The following is a 19,673-nucleotide window of genomic DNA, read 5'->3' as shown; positions in this document are numbered from 1 at the left end:
TTTATTATATCTGTAGCAGTACCTTGATGATAGCACTGTGGAAGCTGTGGCTTTTCGGAAGAGTGCAAAGGAATTGTTGCAACTTGCAGCCAAAACATTAAAGAAATTGGGAGTACGGTTCTGGCTGAGCAGTGGGACTTGTCTAGGTAAAATTCTTACTTTACATTTGTCTTTGTGTCATTTTGCCCTCTTTCCCTTTAGGAATGACTGCTTGAGATGGCAAAATATCAGTGATAGTTTAAGTGTCATATTTATAGATAGAATAAATATAGAGCATGGAGCAAGAATTTATTGATTTCTTTAAAGAAATTAATTTCAGAAGCATAAAAGTGAGTTAGGAAGGCCATATGTGTGTTTACCAAAAATTATAATTCATGTGTATAAAATTTACATCAGAACCTGTATACTTGATTCTCAGGTAAGCCTTACATTAGCATTTTATTATTTCTATCCCCAAAATTTTTTGTTGTATTTAAACAAAAACTATTCATTTTCTTTACACATCATACAAACAACTTACTTGCACCAAAAGTTGCTACTGAGAGAAAGACTGAGGGGAGTGCCATAAGATCTTCCTCAAGCCTTTCCAGGTCATTGGTAGCATCACTGATTGGGCAGCACTACCTTACCATGTTCTAATTATTCTGAGGTGGGGAATGTAGACGCTTAGGCAAGTTGCTGTTAGAATCTGAGAAAGATTTCTGGCTCTCCACTGTGCATTGGATTAAACTCCTTTGGAATTTCAAATTTTAGAATCGTAAATGTTGTTGTTTTTATTCCCTCTTGTTTATAACTGTAGTTAGTTATAACTGTGTTCTTTCTTGATTATAACTATGTGTACAAAAATTAATTTCGCTCCTGCTTCCATAGGATTTCCGTATCATTTATTTCTAACTCAAGAGACCTTTGAAAGTGAAAGGGAGTCCCATTCATAATTATGTTGGACAACAGGCCTAGACTGGGATATTTGGTTAGCCTGTCTATTAGACTTTGTGGAAAATTCACATGGTTTTTCCCGACAAGGAGTTTACAGCTAGAGTAAGCCAAAAAGGAGTACATCTCACACACTTATGTGATATATGCTTTAAAGTTTAACTTTTGAAGCAAAATTGTTTTACTGATTGTCATCAAAAATACTTCTTAATTATTTGTCATGGTGTGTTTTGAGATTTTAGCCACATGGTTTTTTTTATTTATGAAATGAGGGAGTTGGATTAGATTATATTTAAGAGCTTTCCATTTTTAATAGTTTATGATTCTTTTACAAATGTGGATTGTAGATTTTTCTCAAACTACAGTGAGACCCCCTCCCCTCATCTTAGGCTTCTGAAGATCCATCCTATATAATAAAACCCTAATATGCAAATTGACCAACGGCGGAATACCAGTCGTTATGACGCGTACTGACCACCAGTTGGGGGCAGCTCCTGCGTAGATCGTCTGCCCCCTGAGAAGGAGGTGACCGGCAGCGGCGATCGGGGGGCGGGGCAGGGCCGGCCAGTGGGCGGTGCCAGGCTGCCAGCCAAGGCAGGTGCCAGTGGGGGCCCCCCGATTGCCCCACCTGCTGGTTGCCCCACAGATGGCCCTGATCACCAGCCAGGTCTAGGGACCCTACCCTATAAATTGGGAACAGTCTCTTAGATTTAAAAATTGAAACCTGGAAAGGCTACTCTAACACTGATAAAACAGGATGATGCAGCGATGACATGCATGGACTCTGGCTTGCACATTTTTGGTCAGCCCTGATTCTGACACTTATAACTCTGTGACAAAGCCAATTACTTAACTTCTCTCTGCTTCAGTTTTTCTACCCATAAGATGGGGAAAATGGTACTACTGCCTCAGAAGGATCATGTTATGTACTACTTTTTATAATCAGGGCAAAAATATGTAGCTGCCCATACAACAGCAAGATATGAAAAGTATGGTTGCTGGTGCATGCAGTGTCCTGGATTGGGAGAGGGATGTCCAACTGCCAGTTTAGGCCCAACATCCCCCGAGGAGTCCTGGATTGCGAGAGGACGCAGGCCAGGCTGAGGGACAACCACCCCCTCCCCGCCCCGTGCACGAATTTCATGCACTGGGCTCTAGTCTATATATCTAAAAGGCTAAGTGTCCTTCTAACCAGCAGCTATGACATGCACTGACTACCAGGGGGGCAGACACTCAATGCAGGAGCTGCCATGATGCACACTGGCCATTTAAAAATGAACGGGCCCTAACCAGTTTGGCTCAGTGGATAGGGCGTCGGCCTGTGGACTGAAAGGTCCCAGGTTCGATTCCGGTCAAGGGCATGTACCTTGGTTGCGGGCACATCCCCAGTAGGAGGTGTGCAGGAGGCAGCTGATTGATGTTTTTCTCTCATCGATGTTTCTATCTCTCTATCCCTCTCCCTTCCTCTCTGTAAAAAAATCAATAAAATATTTAAATAAATAAATAAATAAATAATAAAAATAAACGGTACCACAGACCTGGCGCCGACAAACCAACACTCAGCTTCCCCCAAATGGGACATAGGCCCCGCCACCACCCAGGAGCAACACCCCACCAAATCACAGCCAATGCTGCCAAGACCCCATGGCACAAAATGCAGCCCACAGCACAGCCCAGAAATGGTTGCTGTGGGTGCCAGGTAATGACATCACATAGCAATGCCCAGCTTCCTCTCCGTAGCAACTAGCCTCCTTGAAGTTTCTTCAGCCCAGGAACACGACTTGCTTTATAGCCAGGTGCAAACATTTTACACTTTAACCAAATGTCCGTGAAGCGTTTTCCCATGCCTCATCTCATTTGATCCTCACAGAAGTCCTAGAGTAGGTAGATAGGAGACTTGGTAGAATTCTATTTTCTTTTCATTAGCCAGAAAACAGAGATTTAGTAAGTTTAGAAACTTGACCCGACTGAAAAGAAATAAGAAATGGTGGACCTTGAAAATGACTTCAGGTTTTCTCACTGCGCAGAATATAGTCAACACTGCTGCAGTTAAATATTTTATCCTTGGTTCTCCCTGCATGATCTACAATAATAATCTGCTTCATGTTGATATTTACTGCTATGTTGCTGACAATTACCTGAAAGAGAAGTTGGGGTGCTTCACTGGGCTGGAAAAAATTTAGCTAAATCAGAAAGCAGGTCTAATTAAGCAAGTTTATTCTATATGTATAAAAGGCTAAGTTGACTCCCACATGTTCGATACATATAAAGCTCTTACTGGTGCCAATCACACACGAGTGTTTCTATCTGTCATTGTTGATCGTGAATTTGGTTGACACTTTTATTATAGAGAAAGGGCAAATAGCGATGTTAAAATATTTTTTCTAATTAATTTCCTTTCAATGTGCACGAATCCGTGCACTGGAACACTGGTGTTAAAATAAAATGAAAGTTTAGAATTCCAAACAGTATTGCCCAGTGGCAATACCTACAAAGATAATCGTAGGTCTTTATATACTCTTTAAATAATTTGGATGGAAGGTGTCGAAGGATAATAGGGAAGACTGAGAAACCCTTAGCAATATTAAGGTATAAATTTTGTGGGGTTTTTTAGAATAGTACTGTAGCATCTGATTGAGAAGTAGATACATAGTAAATACCTAGAAATACCTTTGGACATGCTGAAAATTGAGGTTGATACTGCTCTTCTTTTTTTATGATCCATCGGACATGAGCTGTTCAGAACTCTTAAGTTCTACGAACTACTGTTCAGTAAAGAGATATTTAAGCAAAAGAATTAAATTTTATGTATATATATACATATATACATATATTTTTTTTCTTTAAAATATATTTTTATTGATTTCAGAGTGGAAGGGAGAGGGAGACAGAAACATCAATGACAAGAGAGAATCATTGATTGGCTGCCTCCTGCACACCACACACTGGGGATTAACCCCAAAACCCAGGCATGTGTCTTGACTGGGAATCAAACTCTGAACTCCTAGTTTATAGGTCGACACTCAACCACTTAGCCACACCAGCTGGGCTAAATTATATTTTTTTAGCTTATCTTAAAGGCAGCCTTCATCATTAGAGGTTTATGATTAAACATTATCAAAAGTAATTTAATTTTTTTAAATGGATGGCCCAGTTAAAATTATTAAAGCTAATAGTTTATTCAGAAATTAAAATACATGTGGAATCTAATGAACAAAATAAACTGATAAATAAAATTGAACCAGAGACGTAGAAGCATGGAACAGACTGATGAATTTCAGAGGGAAAGCGGTGATAGGGATGTGGGAGGGGAGCAATTAACCAGGGAATTTATATATATACTAGAGGCCCAGTGCACGGATTTGTGCACTGGTGGGGTCCCTCAGCCTGGCCTGAGCCCTCTTGCAATCTGGGACCCCTCAGGGAATGTCGGACTGCTGGTTTTGGCCTGATCCAGGCCCTGGCCTGTGGGGATTGGGCCAAAACCAGCAGTCTGACATCCCCAGAGGAATGTAGTAGTGTGCGAAGCTGCAGGCAGCTGGGGAAGAGCCTGAACTTGAGCCTGGGTTGGGTGCCGCGCCTCTCCGTTCATCCCAGCCCCTCTGCGCCTGCCGCTGCTGTCACTTGATAGCGCTGCTGCAGAGGCGGGAGAGGCTCACATCACCGCAGCTGTGCTTGCCAGCCATGAGCCTGGCATCTGGCACCCATTGGTCCGCTGAGCGGCACTCCTGCTGTGGGAGCACACTGACCACCAGGGGGCAGCTCCTGCTTTGAGCTTCTGTCCCCTGGTGGTTAGTGCATGTCATAGTGATTGGTCATTCAGTCACTTAGGGTTTTATATCTATAAGTATGCATAACCCATGGACACAGACAGTAGAGTGGTGAAGGCCTGGGAGGTGCAGGTACAGAGTGGAGGGGATCAGTGGGAAAAAAACACACAAAGGGGATATCTGTAATACTTTTCAACAATAAAGATAAATTTTAAATACATTATGAAAGTTTTTGAGGATGCTTAGTGCTCACACTAGTAAAAGGAAAGAAGGGAGGGAGGAAGGGAAGGGAAGGAAGGGAGGGAGGAAGGGAGGGAAGGTAAATTCTTCAACAGGTGGGTCCTATAACCACATATTTTATCTTAGGATTTAATTTTTAAAATAATTTTAGTAAGCCCTGGCCAGTGTGACTCAGCTGGTGGAATGTTGTCCCATGCACCAAGAGGTCACCTGGTTCAATGACCAGTCAGGGCACATGCCCTGGTTGCAGTCTCAGTACCCAATAGGGAGTGTGCAGGAGATAGCCGATCAATGTTTCTCTCATCAATGTTTCTCTTTCTCTCTCTCCCTTCATCTCTCTCTCTCTCTCTCTCTCTCTCTCTCTCTCTCTCTCTCTCTCCCTCTAAAATCAACCAAAACATATTTTTTAAAAATAATAATTTAAAATAATAATAATAATAATAATTTTAGTGACGCACCGTAAGTCCACTCCTATGAAATAAAATCCACTGTTACAGAGATCATTCATTATAATAATGACTGATTTTTTCTAAACTCAGTTGTTGTTTTTTAAGTCTTCTTATTTTTCTTTTTTTATTTACTTTTAGGATGGTATCGGCAGTGCAGTATTATTCCTTATAGTAGAGATGTTGACCTAGGAATTTTTATACAAGATTACCGATCTAATATTATTTCAGCATTTCAGGATGCAGGACTTCCACTCAAACACAAATTCGGGAAGGTCAGTACTAAAAGTCTGCTTTACTTCATAAGTAACATGTCTCAAAAGTAAAACTTGAATTACCTCAGAAATGATTAAGAACGTTGCTGTGTCATTTTGTCACTCGGTATTCGCCAGGATGAGTGCAGCAGAAGCTTGTGACCACTTGTGACCTCTGCACTATCTAAGGAAAACGAGGAAATCTGGTTTTCTGTTAACAATGATAAGGAGAGAAAGACCTTGTACTCTTGCAGATGAATTTATTCCCATTATATTAGGGAACAATATAATATATAGTTAATACAACATGTAATAAACAATTACTATAAGAAGCCCATCTACCCTATTAAAGTTATATTGTCTCTCATTTGTAATTTAATTTTATGTTCACTTTGGCATCGTATCATTAGCAACACAAAACATTTCATTGATTGCTAAAGGTTAGAAATACAGACTCATTTCAAACAGTACTTGAACTTCTTGTTTATTTCATCTGCCCTAGGTCACAGCAATTTTCTCAGGTCAGCTAGGGATAGGTCATTGCAACTTAGATGAAATCTTCTAGACAATTTGATTCCTATGCCCTAAGCCTATGATCCCTTGCAATCACCTTCCTATTTGGTTTCTTGTTTCCAGAATAGTGTTGTCCAGGAAATAAAGTAGAAGTATTTCAGTCACTGGAAAATTACTTTCCTTATCATAAACATTCTAGTTTATTAAGAAAATTTAATACAATGTTTCCTGTGATTAAAATCGAAGCAATAGAACTCTTGTCATTCAGCAGACATTACTCAACCCTCACTCTATGCTTGACACTGTGGTCAGCACCTGGGACATAAAATGAGTAAGTTATAGTCCTTACCTTTGAGAAGTTCACTAATTGGAAGAAAAATTGCATAAATAATTATGTGATTGATTCTGTAACAGACAGAGGCACCAAGTCCAATAGGAACATAATTATTTGTAGGATAAATTTCTTAGGAAAATACTCTGAAAATTCTTTGTACCTTTTTTATCTATGTTTTTCATGTACATATTGTATGTATATGGATTTCTGTAATAGAACAAGTACTTATTTATTGATTGTAATGAAAAACTTATTTCCTTATAGTTGATTATTAAAGGGAGTGATTTGTCTTTGCTTCTTTTCTTTCTTTAGTCAGAAAAGGGCTCAGGAACAGGAAATTCTGCACAGAGATAATTTAGCTACTGTTAAGTCATTACCCTGAGTTGTCATCAGTTGTAAGAAGCACCATTATTTTATATGCATTTAAGAAAGAAATGACATGATGCTGTGCTACTGATGCATCCCAATTTCAGTGGTGCTCCAACTTGAAAACACATGTATCTTAAAATCAATACTCTATATAAAACATTATCTTTTTAATTAAAAAGATATATATTTCCTTTGTTTCAGTCTGTGAAGGTTTTCATCTTCCCTCTAGGTAGAAGACAGCTTGGAACTATCTTTCCAGGGAAAAGATGATGTAAAACTTGACATTTTTTTCTTCTATGAAGAGACTGACCATATGTGGAATGGAGGCACTCAGGCCAAAACAGGAAAAAAATTTAAGTATGATTCAGATAAGTACTTATAAAAGGGGCTATAGAAATATTCAGAGGTTGGGTGGGGGGGACTCTGTCAAGGCTCCAGTATTAACTAACACTTTCTCAGCTTACCCTTAGAGCCCAGTTATGTTGTGATGTGAGAACCACCTATCAGGACATCTGTGGGAGGAAGTGTCCCTGGGTTTGTCAGTTCAGAGAGTCATTATGATTAGAAGCCCTTGAGTTATCAGATAAAACCAGAACAAGGAACACAGATTGACCGTTAGAGCTGTAGGAGTTTGATAATTGGTTGGGAATGGGTAAAGATCAGTGAGGAGATCATGATGAAGTGAAGGAGAAGTGAGGAAATTGGGATTGAATGAGACCATGAGTGCTGGGCAAGCTCTGATCTTGTGCCCTTAACAGAGGCTGAGGGATAATCCTTGAAAGATGCCCATTGGGCATAACAGCTACCATATTTTGTCAAATGTAAGATGATATACATTGTAAGATGCACTATTATTTTATGTGCTACTAAGAAAGGAAAAACTGCCAATTATAATCGTAAGACACATGAGTCACAGATGGAAAAATTTGTGGGGAGGGATCTCAGAGCTGAAGGAATGTAGTATATTAGTTTGGCATTTTATTTTTTTTTATTTTTATTTTTTTTAAATATTTTATTGATTTTCTACAGAGAGGAAAGGAAAGAGATAGAGAGTTAGAAACATCGATGAGAGAGAAACATCGATCAGCCGCCTCCTGCACATCTCCCACTGGGGATGTGCTCACAACCCAGGCACATGCCCCTGACCGGAATCGAACCCGGGACCTTCCAGTCCGCAGGCCGACGCTCTATCCACTGAGCCAAACCGGTTTCGGCTAGTTTGGCATTTTAAACATTTTTAATGCTGCCATGGAAAAAGTCCTTGATGAGAAAAGACAGAAATAACTTTAGAGTAACTGTGCTCTCCTTAGTAATGCAGTTAGACGGTCATGATATTAATTAGTGGCATAAACTTACCTCACCAACTAGCTGAGATTGCGGCTTCGATCACTGAGTACATGGAACCATTGGGCACAGTGGGGAATGTTCTGTAACACAGAAGGGGAATCCACACTCAGCCTCATTTCTCCTGTGCACGGTGGCACACCCTCCTGGAATTGCTGGGTCCTTTTTGAAGGCAAGGAGCCTTCATGTAAAGTTAATCTTGGTCTGGAGGTTTGAGATAATCCAAACATTTTTTCTCAAAGTTATAAAGCATTCCCAAGTTGACACTGACCTCAGAGCATATTCTTAAAACTTTTTATATATTACTAGAGGCCCGGTGCACAAAATTCATGCACAGGTGGGGTCCCTAGGTCTGTCTGGCGATCAGGGCTGATCAGGTTCCCTGCCTCCCCACCTCCTCCTTCCCTCGCTGCCCGTGTCCACCGCCACCCACCCTGGTTCCCCGTCCCAGTCCAGGGCCTGGCCCCGATCGGGCGATTGGGGCCTGCTGGCCAGGGAGAGGGGCCAACCACCACCGAGGTGGGTGGGCAGTGGGCCAATTGGGGCCTGCCGGGTGGGGAGAGGAAATGAGGGAAGGACCCAAGAAGTTGGCCGCTGGCCCCAAGGAGGGATCCGGCCCTCGGGCCCCCTGGGAAAGGGGCCATGTTCACCACCACCCACCTCCAATTCCCCACCCCAGCCTGGGGGCCCAGTCCCGATCAGGCGATCAGGGCCTGCCGGCCGGGGGAAAAGACCAAGAGGTTGGCCGGCAGGCCCCTTTGGCGATTGGGGCCTGCGGGCTGGGAGCAGCTCCTGCATTGAGCATTTGCCCCCTAGTGGTCAGTGCTCGTCATAGTAACCAGTCGTTTTGTCATAACAGTTGCTTAGGCTTTTATGTCTTCTATAATAATAAAAGCGTAATATGCTCATTAGACCAGACAGCCGAACAACCTTCCAGACGTCCTTCCAGACGAAGCCGCTGTGGCAGGGGCCGAGGCACAGGCAGTTAGGGGTAATGAGGCAGGCATGCAGAGGCGGTTAGGGGCAATCAGGCAGGCAGAGTAGTTAGGGGCGATCAGGCAGGTAGGCAAGCGGTTAGGGGCAAACAGGCAGGCAGAGGTGGTTAAGGGTGATCGGGCAGGCAGATGAGCAGTTACAGGCCATCAGGCAGGCAGGCAGAGTGATTAGGAGTGATCAGGCAGGCAGGCAGAGTGGTTAGGGTAGATTAGGCAGGCAGGCAGGCGAACGTTTAGGAGCCAGCAGTCCCAAGAGGGAGCAGGCTGGGCTGAAGGCCCCCTCCCTTGCATAAATTTCATGTACTGGGCCTCTAGTATATAGATAAAAACTTATTTTTTTGATAAGCACATTCATGCTAAGTTCTGATGATAAGTTAATGAATATATAATTGACACTCTCATTGTTACTAGGTGAATGGGGGGGTGGTGTTTTTGACATTTAGACACAGTTTGTTTATTCAGAATGTGATAAAGATACCAAATTGCATGTATAATTTAGAGGCTTTTTAAAAAAATCTATAAGAAATTTAGCATAGAAATTAAAGGCATGGTGGCAGCCAATTTGCTTTTGAATCCCGGCTCTACATTTGACCAGCTGGATATATTACCTCGGGAAAGTTATTTAACTCCTCTGCACCTAAGTTTCCTTGAGTGTGAAATGGGAATAATAATAGAAACTGCCACATAGAGTGGTTTTGAAGATTAAGTGAGTTAATAGACTGAAGGGTTTTGAAGAGGATAAGCATGTTCTGAGTGTTAAATAATTATTAGCTGCTATTATTAATATTATTATTAGTGGTGGTGGTGGTAAAGAAAACTATTCCTCTTCTTAGTCTTATGAGAAATTAGAGATTGAATTGCCAAATCTATTCTTAGAGAACCCATATGAGAATATCACCTTTTTCTAAGAAAGATAATTTCTAGAGCCAGTATGATAATCTTGTTATTCTTAAATTTTCTTCTAAGTCTTGTATGTCTTCTCACTGACACGATCTGAAACCCATAAACCTCAAAAGAACTGCTCATTTCTAAGCACTTCGTTTCTAGATAGAAAGAGCTCCGTTCATTCTGCTATAACTGCTCTTTATGGCGGCAGTGTTTGGGAAGTGTGAAGTGTTCTGATGATTTCACAGGAGAAATGAGCAGTGGTAGAGCTGTCTGGACAGATGGTGTGAGTCCCAGATTTTCTGTCATGTTACCGTGACCTTAAAAGGCAGAGAAAAGAACGGGATGGCTGTGTAGAGTAGTTTCTTTGGAAGATTCCCCCAGCCATATGCCATTTTCATTCTTTTCAGCACTATTTGCTTTAAAGAACTGCAGTATTTTCTAGATGGGGGCAGGGGAAACCTTTAGAGCTAGTCTAAAGGTCTTTATAATATTCTACCTTTTTTCAACACAGTTAATTCTGAGAAAAGCTTAACAATATCATAGAATGCTTACCATTTTTTAAAAGATTGGAGAGAAACTCAGGAAGAAATAAAAAGTTTCCGCTTTCAAAACTTTACTCTTTGCCTTCAGAATTATGTTTTTGGCTCAAGATTTAATAATAATTATAATATTAACACCATCAATAAAGATATAGTTACTGCAGTATCTGCTAGATATCAGGTACTCTATATTTATAATCTCAAATAATCTTTGCATTATCTCTAAAGATTATATGCTCTCACTCCCAGTAGATACGAGGAAGCTGAAGCTCAGAGGAGAGAAGTAACTCACTCAAGGTCATCTGGCCATAATGGCAGGGCCAAGATTTAACTCCAGACCTAAAATCTAAATTCTCTGAAATTTTGGCATTTTTATATTTATTTTTGTTCTCCAGAGTCCTAATCACCAGTAAACTGTAATGAAGTAATAATTATGCCTCGAGGATTTGAAGTTTAACTTCTACTGAGTATTTACTATATGCATGCTTTATTGTACCTGCTTTTCCCCCCTTATTTACATACTAGAGGCCCAGTACACGAAATTTGTGCACTGGAGAGGGGGGTGTCCCTCAGCCCAGCATGCACCCTCTCCAATCTGGGACCCCTTGGGGGATATCTGACTTCCGGCAGTCGGACATCCCTCTCACAATCCGGGACTGCTGGCTCCCAACCACTCGCCTGCCTGCCTGCCTGATTGCCCCTAACTAATTCTGCCTGCCAGCCCAATCACCCCTGAACCAGTCCCCTACCAGCCTGATCGACACCTAACTGCTCCCCTGCAGGCCTGGCCGCCCCCAACTGCCCTCCCCTGCCAGCCCAGTCGCCCCCAACTGCCCTCTCCTGCTGGCCTGGTCACCCCCAACTGCCCTCCCTTGCCGGCCTGGTTGCCCCAACTGCCCTCTCCTGTAGGCTATTGTGTGGCTGTGGGCGCTGCCATCTTTGAGGGCGGAGCAGTCAATTAGCATATTCCCTCTTTATTAGATAGGATAGTTAAATGCACCCATTTTAAGTTTTGACAAATGCATATACTTATGTAACTACTACAATAATCAAGATAAAGAACATTTCTTTTTTTTTAAGGGACTCTATAGTCTAAGTGAGCACAGATAAAAATATCCTAAATGAAACACAATGAATACAATTTTGTACTGTGTGATATTAGTATAATTCTCAACATTAAAGGATTAAAAGATTAAAGGGAGGAAAAAACTATGTGATTGTTTCAGTAGATGATATTTAAACCTTTTGATAAAATTCCTGATTAAAAATAAAAAGAAGGATTTTTAGTACCTTTGAAATAAAAGAGATCTAGAACTCATTTAACCTGGTTAAGAAAATATACCAAAAACTTAGAGTGAGCAGTCATACTTAATGATAAAACTTTAGAAGCTTTTCTATTAAAATTAGAAAAGAATATAAGAATGCATGCTGTCCCTACTTCTATTAAGCTAGAGGGTTTAAGGCACTGGAATAACACAAGGAGAAGAAGTTAAGAGTTAAAAGAAGAGACAGAATTGGTAAAGAGAATAAACCATTTGTGTTGTTTCACAGGAAATTCTTGTTTAACCCATTGTATGCCATAAGCGTCTGTAGATGCAAGCGGTGGAATTTCCCCACATGCCATGCATGTCTATTAAAAAAAAAAATGTTTTCCCTAAGTGGCAGCCCTGACCAACTTTAAAATTATTTTTCATGAGAATTTTCAGCTGAAAATATTCATGAACACCCAAATTGTGAGTAATATATTTATTTTTATAATATTCGTTGCAAATTGATTTTTTAATTAAGTTCAAATTATCGTGGCGTGTGGGGATGGTTTCCATTTTAGACACGTGGTTAATAAAATGGCTCTGCTGCTCCAGCTTCAGAGTTTAATGTGAACTTATGTTTAAAAAGGTCAGATTCTATTGTAATTAATATCTCTAACTCAGCCTTGCTAACTAGTAATAATAAAATGTGTTTTCTTTAACAATTATGTGTATAGGTTGTACGATTAAACTGATGAATTACTTTATCCAACCATTAAAAAGTAGTTTTACAGATTTTAAGGATGTCTGTGAGAAGGAAAATGGTCTATTCCAACAAACTCTACTGTTTTATAAAAAAAATAAAATAAAAATGATATGAGATAGAAAATGAATGGAAGGAGTGAGTGTGTGTGTGTGTGTGTGTGTGTGTGTGTGTTAAGATCCTTTAAATTTATATTCTATTTAGGGTTGCTTTGTTCACATTTTGGATCCTATCAGAGCTGTAAAGTACAAACTACTTAGCTGAACTTCTTAGCTTTAAAAGCTAAGGCAACGTTACAGACGTGTGGTGTGTTAGTCATTGTTTACTGGTAACCTGGACAGAGAACATGGCAGGTGTTCTGTGTCACTCACCCCCCACTTCCTCTCCACAATCCCATTTTACAGTCAGTTTTATATTTTATGGTTTGTTTATCTTTTCTCTTCTCCTAGGAAATTGGAATTTTTCTTTTTGCTGAATAGATTGAAAATTACTTAGTGAAAAGAAAACCACAAAAAGTTTAGGGATATCTCTCTATTTAGGACAAAAGTAATGTTTGAGTTAAATTGTCTTTGAATTCTTTTAACATTGTTTATACATTTAAAATGTTTTGGTTTTGTTCATAAATCTTTTATTATTCCAAATGTTACCTTTGTAAAATTTGTGGTATTCTTATTCACCTTGTCTATCCTGGACCTATGGTTTTTCTTTCTGTCACCGTTTTGGTGAGACTGTAGAGGCTAATATTTAAGAGAGAAGTTTCTTGGCCTATCTTACTAGGTAGACCATGATTTATGCCTCATTTCAACTTCAGTGTGTCAACTTGATAGGATGGGACAGGTGGACATTCTGCTGACCAGCTTCAGATTGGGGAGGGTGGAGGCTAGTGATGGATGGATGTGTCTGATGACAAAATAAGCAACTCTGTGAAAATGAGTGTGCCGAGTATATGTAGGACCAGCAGATGGTGGGGCCATGCTGTCTTCCTTCCTCCTCAGCTATGAGATTCGCTGTGGCCGTGCTTTCTCAGAAGCCAGCTGGGACTGTCTAAACTGCCAGCACCCATGGCTTGGGTGGAAGGAACTTGTTGCTTTCTTTAGAACTTGTTCAGCCTCTCGTTCTCATGCATGGCTTTATGTTCTTCTGGTGATAAACATGATATTCAAAAGCAGAATACGTGAGAACTGACCTTTCCCTGGAGAACGTCCCAGTTAGATCTCATTTCCACCATGATTATACTTTGACATCTGGCTTTTTTCCCTGCTCCTTTTTTTTTCTTTAATCCTGTGATATTTCAGATTTCTGTGATGTGCTTTGTGACTTCAAGTCTCATTGCTGAAAGGTCTTCCCAGGTTGTGAAGAGAGGAAACATTTTCCAGAAAACACCAACTGAGAATAGAGGCTACAGTTCACTGGTTAGGCCTGGGCCTTTTTTACCTGTCTGTGGAGCCCAGGGGTAGGGTCAGCCCTCCTGAGTTCCTGGAACTGGGGATAGGGGAGGGAAATTAGGATGCTGTTAACATTAGAAGTGGAAAGAGATGCTGGACAGTCAAAAACATCTATCCCCAAAGGTATTTAGTGGGAGAGGACTGTCCTTCAGCCAACAGTTCCTAACAGCTGGGTTCCTCAGCCAAGATGTCCAGTGTTGAGGCCTAAGCCCTCTCCCCCTTGCCTCTGTTTTGCCACAGATACCTGTTTCCCAGGTTTACACTGTGCTGGACTGAGTTTGTAGACATGAAGGTCCATGTGCCCTGTGAAACCATCGAATACATTGAAGCCAACTATGGGAAGACCTGGCAGATTCCCGTGAAGACGTGGGACTGGAAGCGCTCACCCCCCAATGTGCAGCCCAACGGCGTCTGGCCAATTTCCGAGTGGGATGAGGTTATCCAGTTATACTGAGACAGTGGGTTGAAATGGTAGAATTCTTCTCCTGAAAAACAGGCGGATAACTGTTTAAAAAGATATATATCTGTCAAACATAAGTGGGAGCCAAAGAAAAACAAGTTTGAAAACTCAGAGTTCTAACTCCTAAGCCAGTGGTTGGCAAACTGCAGCTTGCGAGCCACATGCAGCTCTTTGGCCCCTTGAGTGTGGCTCTTCCACAAAATACCACGTGCGGGTGCGCATGTACAGTGCGACTGAAACTTCGTGGCCCATGCGCAGAAGTCAGTATTTTGTGGAAGAACCACACTCAAGGGGCCAAAGAGCCACATGTGGCTCTCGAGCCACAGTTGCCAACCACTGTCCTAAGCCATTTAATTCTCTCGTTTAGAGTTTATTGAGGAGTCTTCATGTGCCAGGTACAGTGCTAGGTTACCGGGGAGAGTAGAGATGAGTGAGACAGATGCCTGCCTTTTCCCGCCTCCCTTTGGTAAGCACCCCAGTTTTCCTTTGAGTGAAACACCCTCACACTTTGAAGAGCTCTAGGTGCTTTCAAATGTTAGATAATGTTTGGCCTGGAAGATGGGCTTGCCACATGAGGTTAAGGAAGGAGCTAAAAAGAGTGACCCATTCCTGCTCTCAACATTTAAGCTTATATGTTAGTGCTGTTTTTAAGGTTGTGGTTTCTGAGTTAATATTCAAGTGATCAGATTTCAGGTGGTATCAAGACAAGATGCCAGCAGATTCATTTGATAAGCATCCTGCTGTCGAATTGATTTAAAGCACAGGGCAGCATCCAATGAGAGGAGAGCGCATTTCTAGCCTTGTCAAAGATGCCTGCATTTCCATACACTTTCCATTTTCATATTTGAAGTGAAGAGAAAGCTTATGTGTGTGTAATGCTTGCATTTCTAGCCATCGTGAGAATATTCACTGACTTCCGATAGCGCTTGTTGACAAAGCGTGCAAGTGGGACCATGCTAGCGGACACGATGTTGAAAGGGTTGTCTTTTCACAAAACTTACTTTCCTTCTTTCATTCTAAACCATCTGTTAGGTAAGAATATGAGCTAATCATGGACATTTAGTATTTTCTGATGTACAATCCTTGTACTCCCAATTTTAACACTAAAATATTCATAGAAATACCTCTGGTGTTTTAAATGTTCTCTTCAGTTTATTTGTTCATTAATTATAGCTCCATAGTTTTCACGTATGGCCTATAAACAGATTAAATGGTATGTAAGCCTACCTATTTCCTCTTTCTTCCAAAACTACACCAGGTCTCCAAAATGAGGATAAGTGGAAAACCTGGTAACTGTTCCCCACTCCAGATCATAGTGTTCACAAAGTTTATATCAGGTTTAGTGGTTCTGTCTGTTGAATATCAGTGGGGTAAGAACTCGGACTTCCCTACTTGATCAAATACCTCTCACTCTGAAATCCTTGTTTTCCTGCGTGAGCTGGGGTGGCTCTGCCTTCCCCATCTCTTCCTGAGTCACTTTAATTATATATTCTAAGTGAGAAGTAAAGGAATGTGTAGGCGCAATAAACACCTTTACCTGTCTTTTCCTTTTGGTCCAGAAAGGGAAGCTAAATGTTAGGGAAGCTAAAGGGAGCGACGCCTTTCCTCAGACTGCAGGCCAGGCTGTAAACCTGAAATGTGACCCGCACGTGGCAGAGTGTGCCCATTCCCCCAAACAAGTCAACATTCAAGTGAAAACCACCTTGCTCTTGAATCTTAAAAGCAGAGGGGGCCTCATGCCTCATTCATTCTAACCCCGTTATTTTATAGCTAAATTGTAAATCCAGAAATGAGTGATTTGAGCAAGAAACAACTGAGGCTCAAACCCGAGTGCCATGACTTCGGCCCGTGCCTGTTTCATTGCTCACAGCAGTGTGTCTAACACGGCTCGAGATGCTTGCCAGAGAACTCATCCCCAGCTGGATTACAATCCAGGGTATTTTCTGCCATTCCCCATTTACTATCTTCCTGATTAGAAAGAGCGCCCAAGGTGACGAAGAGGTCAAGAAGGACTGTTTCTTGTTCAAAATTCTTAGGTTAACTTGGTACCTTTATTGAAAAATGTCTTAGCTTCAGAAGGTGAAATGAAATCGTTCATTGGGTACATCAGCCTCAGGTCATGATGCTTTTCACATCCAGGAGTACCTACTCTCTGAAGCTCAAGAGGTGTCCAGTTGCCACCCTCTACTTCCCAGGAAGCATCAGCACCAGTCTGCTAAGTGCCAGTATCTGAAGCCTCTCCCCGTCCTCTTTACTGCTATTCTCTTACGGATGCGACTAGCTGAAACCAGACTGTGCTCGTTCCTTTTATGCTTTGTGACCCCAAACCACTGTTTCTAGTCTTACAGGGCTACAAATGGCAGCACAGCGAGGTGTGGACAGCAGGTGTTACAGGAAAGCAGAGGCTTATAGATTGGGGACCAGAATAGTATCTGGGAAACACACGTGGAATGAATTCCCACACTGGCCTGAAACCACCCAATATCACAAGCTTAAGGCTGCAAATGTTCCTTTCCTCCCCCTATTTTCACCTTCTGGGAAATGAACAGGTCTTTTATCCTCAATGTTATAAACCCCAGGGGAAATTTCCTCTCAAAACCTACTCAGAGAAAGTGCCACATTCCCACCTTCTAACACATAATCATCCTTTGGAATGGCTTTAAAGCATAGAAAAACTCTAGTTTCTGACCCACCAAATGCTTTTCTCTGAAGAAATTTCCCGCAGCTATTTCTTTTTCCTTTTCCTCTATTGTTAAGGCCTGGGCTAAGTCACCTCTGACATCTCACTAAGGGAAGGCAGTATGTTGGCATAAAAAGACAACAGGTTTTAATTTAGGCCTGAGTTTGGATCCCTGCTTCATCACATGAGATTTAGGGTAGAGGACCTCTCAGCTTTAATTTTCACATGAGTGGATTAGGGAAATGATATGTATTTCTAAGGGTTTTTAGTAAGGGATAAATGAAATATAAATGCTTAGCATCAGGCCTAGGATTAAGTAAGTTCTCAAGAAATTTTTCATTTTCTACTTCCAAGTCCTTTTCTAATTATTCTCCAAAAGGAGTAAAAGAAACTGGGTCAGGACACAATTCTTACTCAGAAGGTTGCATGACTCAGTTTGCTTTAGGAAAAGTTTTTCATCAAGGTATTAGAGAACAAATTGTATGGTTTGTGAATTCAGAGACTTTACCAAGTTGCCTCCTTTTCTAAAAAGAACTTGTATTTTTATTTTATTGGTCAAGCTTTTTTCTCCTAGGGTCTTCTTATACTATCTCATATGCTACCTAGTTCTTTAGTTTCAAGCAATTCACTCTCTGTACCTCCCAGGATTTGGTGCCTGCTCTACCCTGGACTTTTTTGTGTGTTGTTTTTGTTGTTGTTGTTTTCTCAGTATTTCACCTTTTCCTAGAGGTAACCCCTCACCTCCTTTTTAGTAAATCTCTGCCCAGCCAAAATCAGATAGAAGTCATGATTTGGAGAGGGAAAGAATTTAGAATACTTAGTTTCATTTAGTTGTCTGTCCTGATGAATAAATGATTACATCAGTATTAATAAAAGATCATTGAAAGTACTCATGTCCACCTTCTTTCCCCAGGTTTGTGCTTCTGTCTCAACTAGGCAAGAATCAACAGGGTATGTGATGCTATTTTAAGCTGCTCCCCATCAGAGAGAAATTCTCACTGTAGTGCATAAGTCAAAAAGACCAGTTCAATGGTGATAGCTTTTGTACAGGAACCATTGCTAAAGTAGGCAAGCATAAATTTTCCTAATGGGAAACCTCTGCTTCTATATTCTCAGAACTTCTAGCCTAGAATGCCCCTCTTGCCATCTCCCACTCCAACTCAGTGCAGAGATTATGTGAGAGCACATTAGCCAGCCAAGCAGCTATATACTGTGAGCAGCTCCCACAAGGAGGTTAAAAGGGAGCATTAGGAGAAGTACTGTATTTTATTCTATAAAACAATTATGCTGTCTCATGTACCATATTAAAAAAATTACAAGATTTTGTAGCCTTCTTATGACTCAGAGTGTGGGGAATATTTCTTGTGCCCATTAAATAAAAGTCATATGTAGCTCTTTGTCCCTTCTACTTCATAATCAGAAAAATATGTATGTGAATTTTCTAAACAAAGTGCTATTTTAAACATGAGTAAATTTTAGTGTATGCTTACCAGTTTACTTCAGGTACAAATAATTTGTGGTACTACTGAAAATACCTTTACTATTACTCCTTTGATCAGAATTTATAATATACAATCCAGTTTGTGATGATGAATAAAATTTTTCTAATCTCTTGAAATATTTTGTGTTTATTTTTGAAATTTACAGTAGAAATAACAGATACTAACATAAGCAATCTGGTAAAACATACACAATGTCTGTATATGAAAATGATAAAGAAATCAAAGAAGACCTAAATACATAGAGATACGTACCATGTTCATGGACTGGGAAACTCAAAATAGGTTTAATGTCACTTCTATAGGTTTTAATGCAATTCCTATAAAAATCTCAGCAATATTTTTAGTAGGCATTGGCAATTTAGAGGTAACACAAATCTTAAAAATGAAATTTAAAAAAGAGCAAAAGACAAGAAAGGACATTTCACTGGAGAGGATATACAGATGACAAGCACATTAAAAAGATGTTCAAATGACATTAATCAAATATGCAAAATCAGTCCTGAGAAAGAAGGACAAAGTGGGGGGCATCACATTTCCTGTATATAACAAAGCTACATTAATCAAACCAGTGTGGTGCTGGCGTAAAAAAAAGACACATAGACCAATGGAACAGAATTGAGAGCCCGAAAACAAACCCATCCGTATATGGTCAACTAATATTTGTCAAAGGGGCCGAGATACTTAATAGAGAAATGGCAGTCTCTTCAATAAATGGAGCTTGGGAAATCTAATATTTGCATACAGAAAAATGAAACTAAAACCTTGCCTTATACCGCTTACCAAAATTAACTAAAAGTGGAATAAAAACTTAAATGTGAGACCTTAAAACCATAACACTCCTGGAAGAAAACACAGGAATTTGGGAGAATTTAGATTCACTGAGACTGATCTCGGATCCCTAAAATTGCAGGGACAGAGGACAGAGGCTTAGCCAGGTGGGCGTTAGACCCT

At 40.7% G+C, this 19,673-nt stretch overlaps 1 protein-coding gene across 7 annotated transcripts in view; it reads left to right on the top strand.

Annotated features, from left to right (window-relative positions):
• Positions 1–19,673, top strand: part of FKTN (fukutin) — a 56,662-nt gene that overhangs the window by 22,648 nt on the left and 14,341 nt on the right. For 4 of the 7 annotated variants that reach the window (XM_070430981.1, XM_070430984.1, XM_070430982.1 and 1 more), the window contains exons 7-9: positions 17–146; positions 5,531–5,664; positions 7,089–7,216. In XM_070430981.1, the coding sequence (XP_070287082.1) occupies positions 17–146; positions 5,531–5,664; positions 7,089–7,216 (392 nt within the window). Of the gene's footprint in view, positions 1–16; positions 147–5,530; positions 5,665–7,060; positions 7,217–14,320; positions 16,771–19,673 lie in introns of those variants that run through there. The other 3 variants (XM_070430980.1, XM_070430979.1, XM_070430985.1) reach the window with 3 other exon arrangements.

This window comes from Myotis yumanensis, unplaced genomic scaffold (assembly GCF_028538775.1).
Source record: "Myotis yumanensis isolate MYYU_CA2020_CCGP unplaced genomic scaffold, mMyoYum1.0.hap1 SCAF_12, whole genome shotgun sequence".
In the NCBI taxonomy this organism is placed as follows: Eukaryota; Metazoa; Chordata; class Mammalia; order Chiroptera; family Vespertilionidae; genus Myotis; species Myotis yumanensis.
This window is presented reverse-complemented; position numbering and strand designations above follow the sequence as displayed.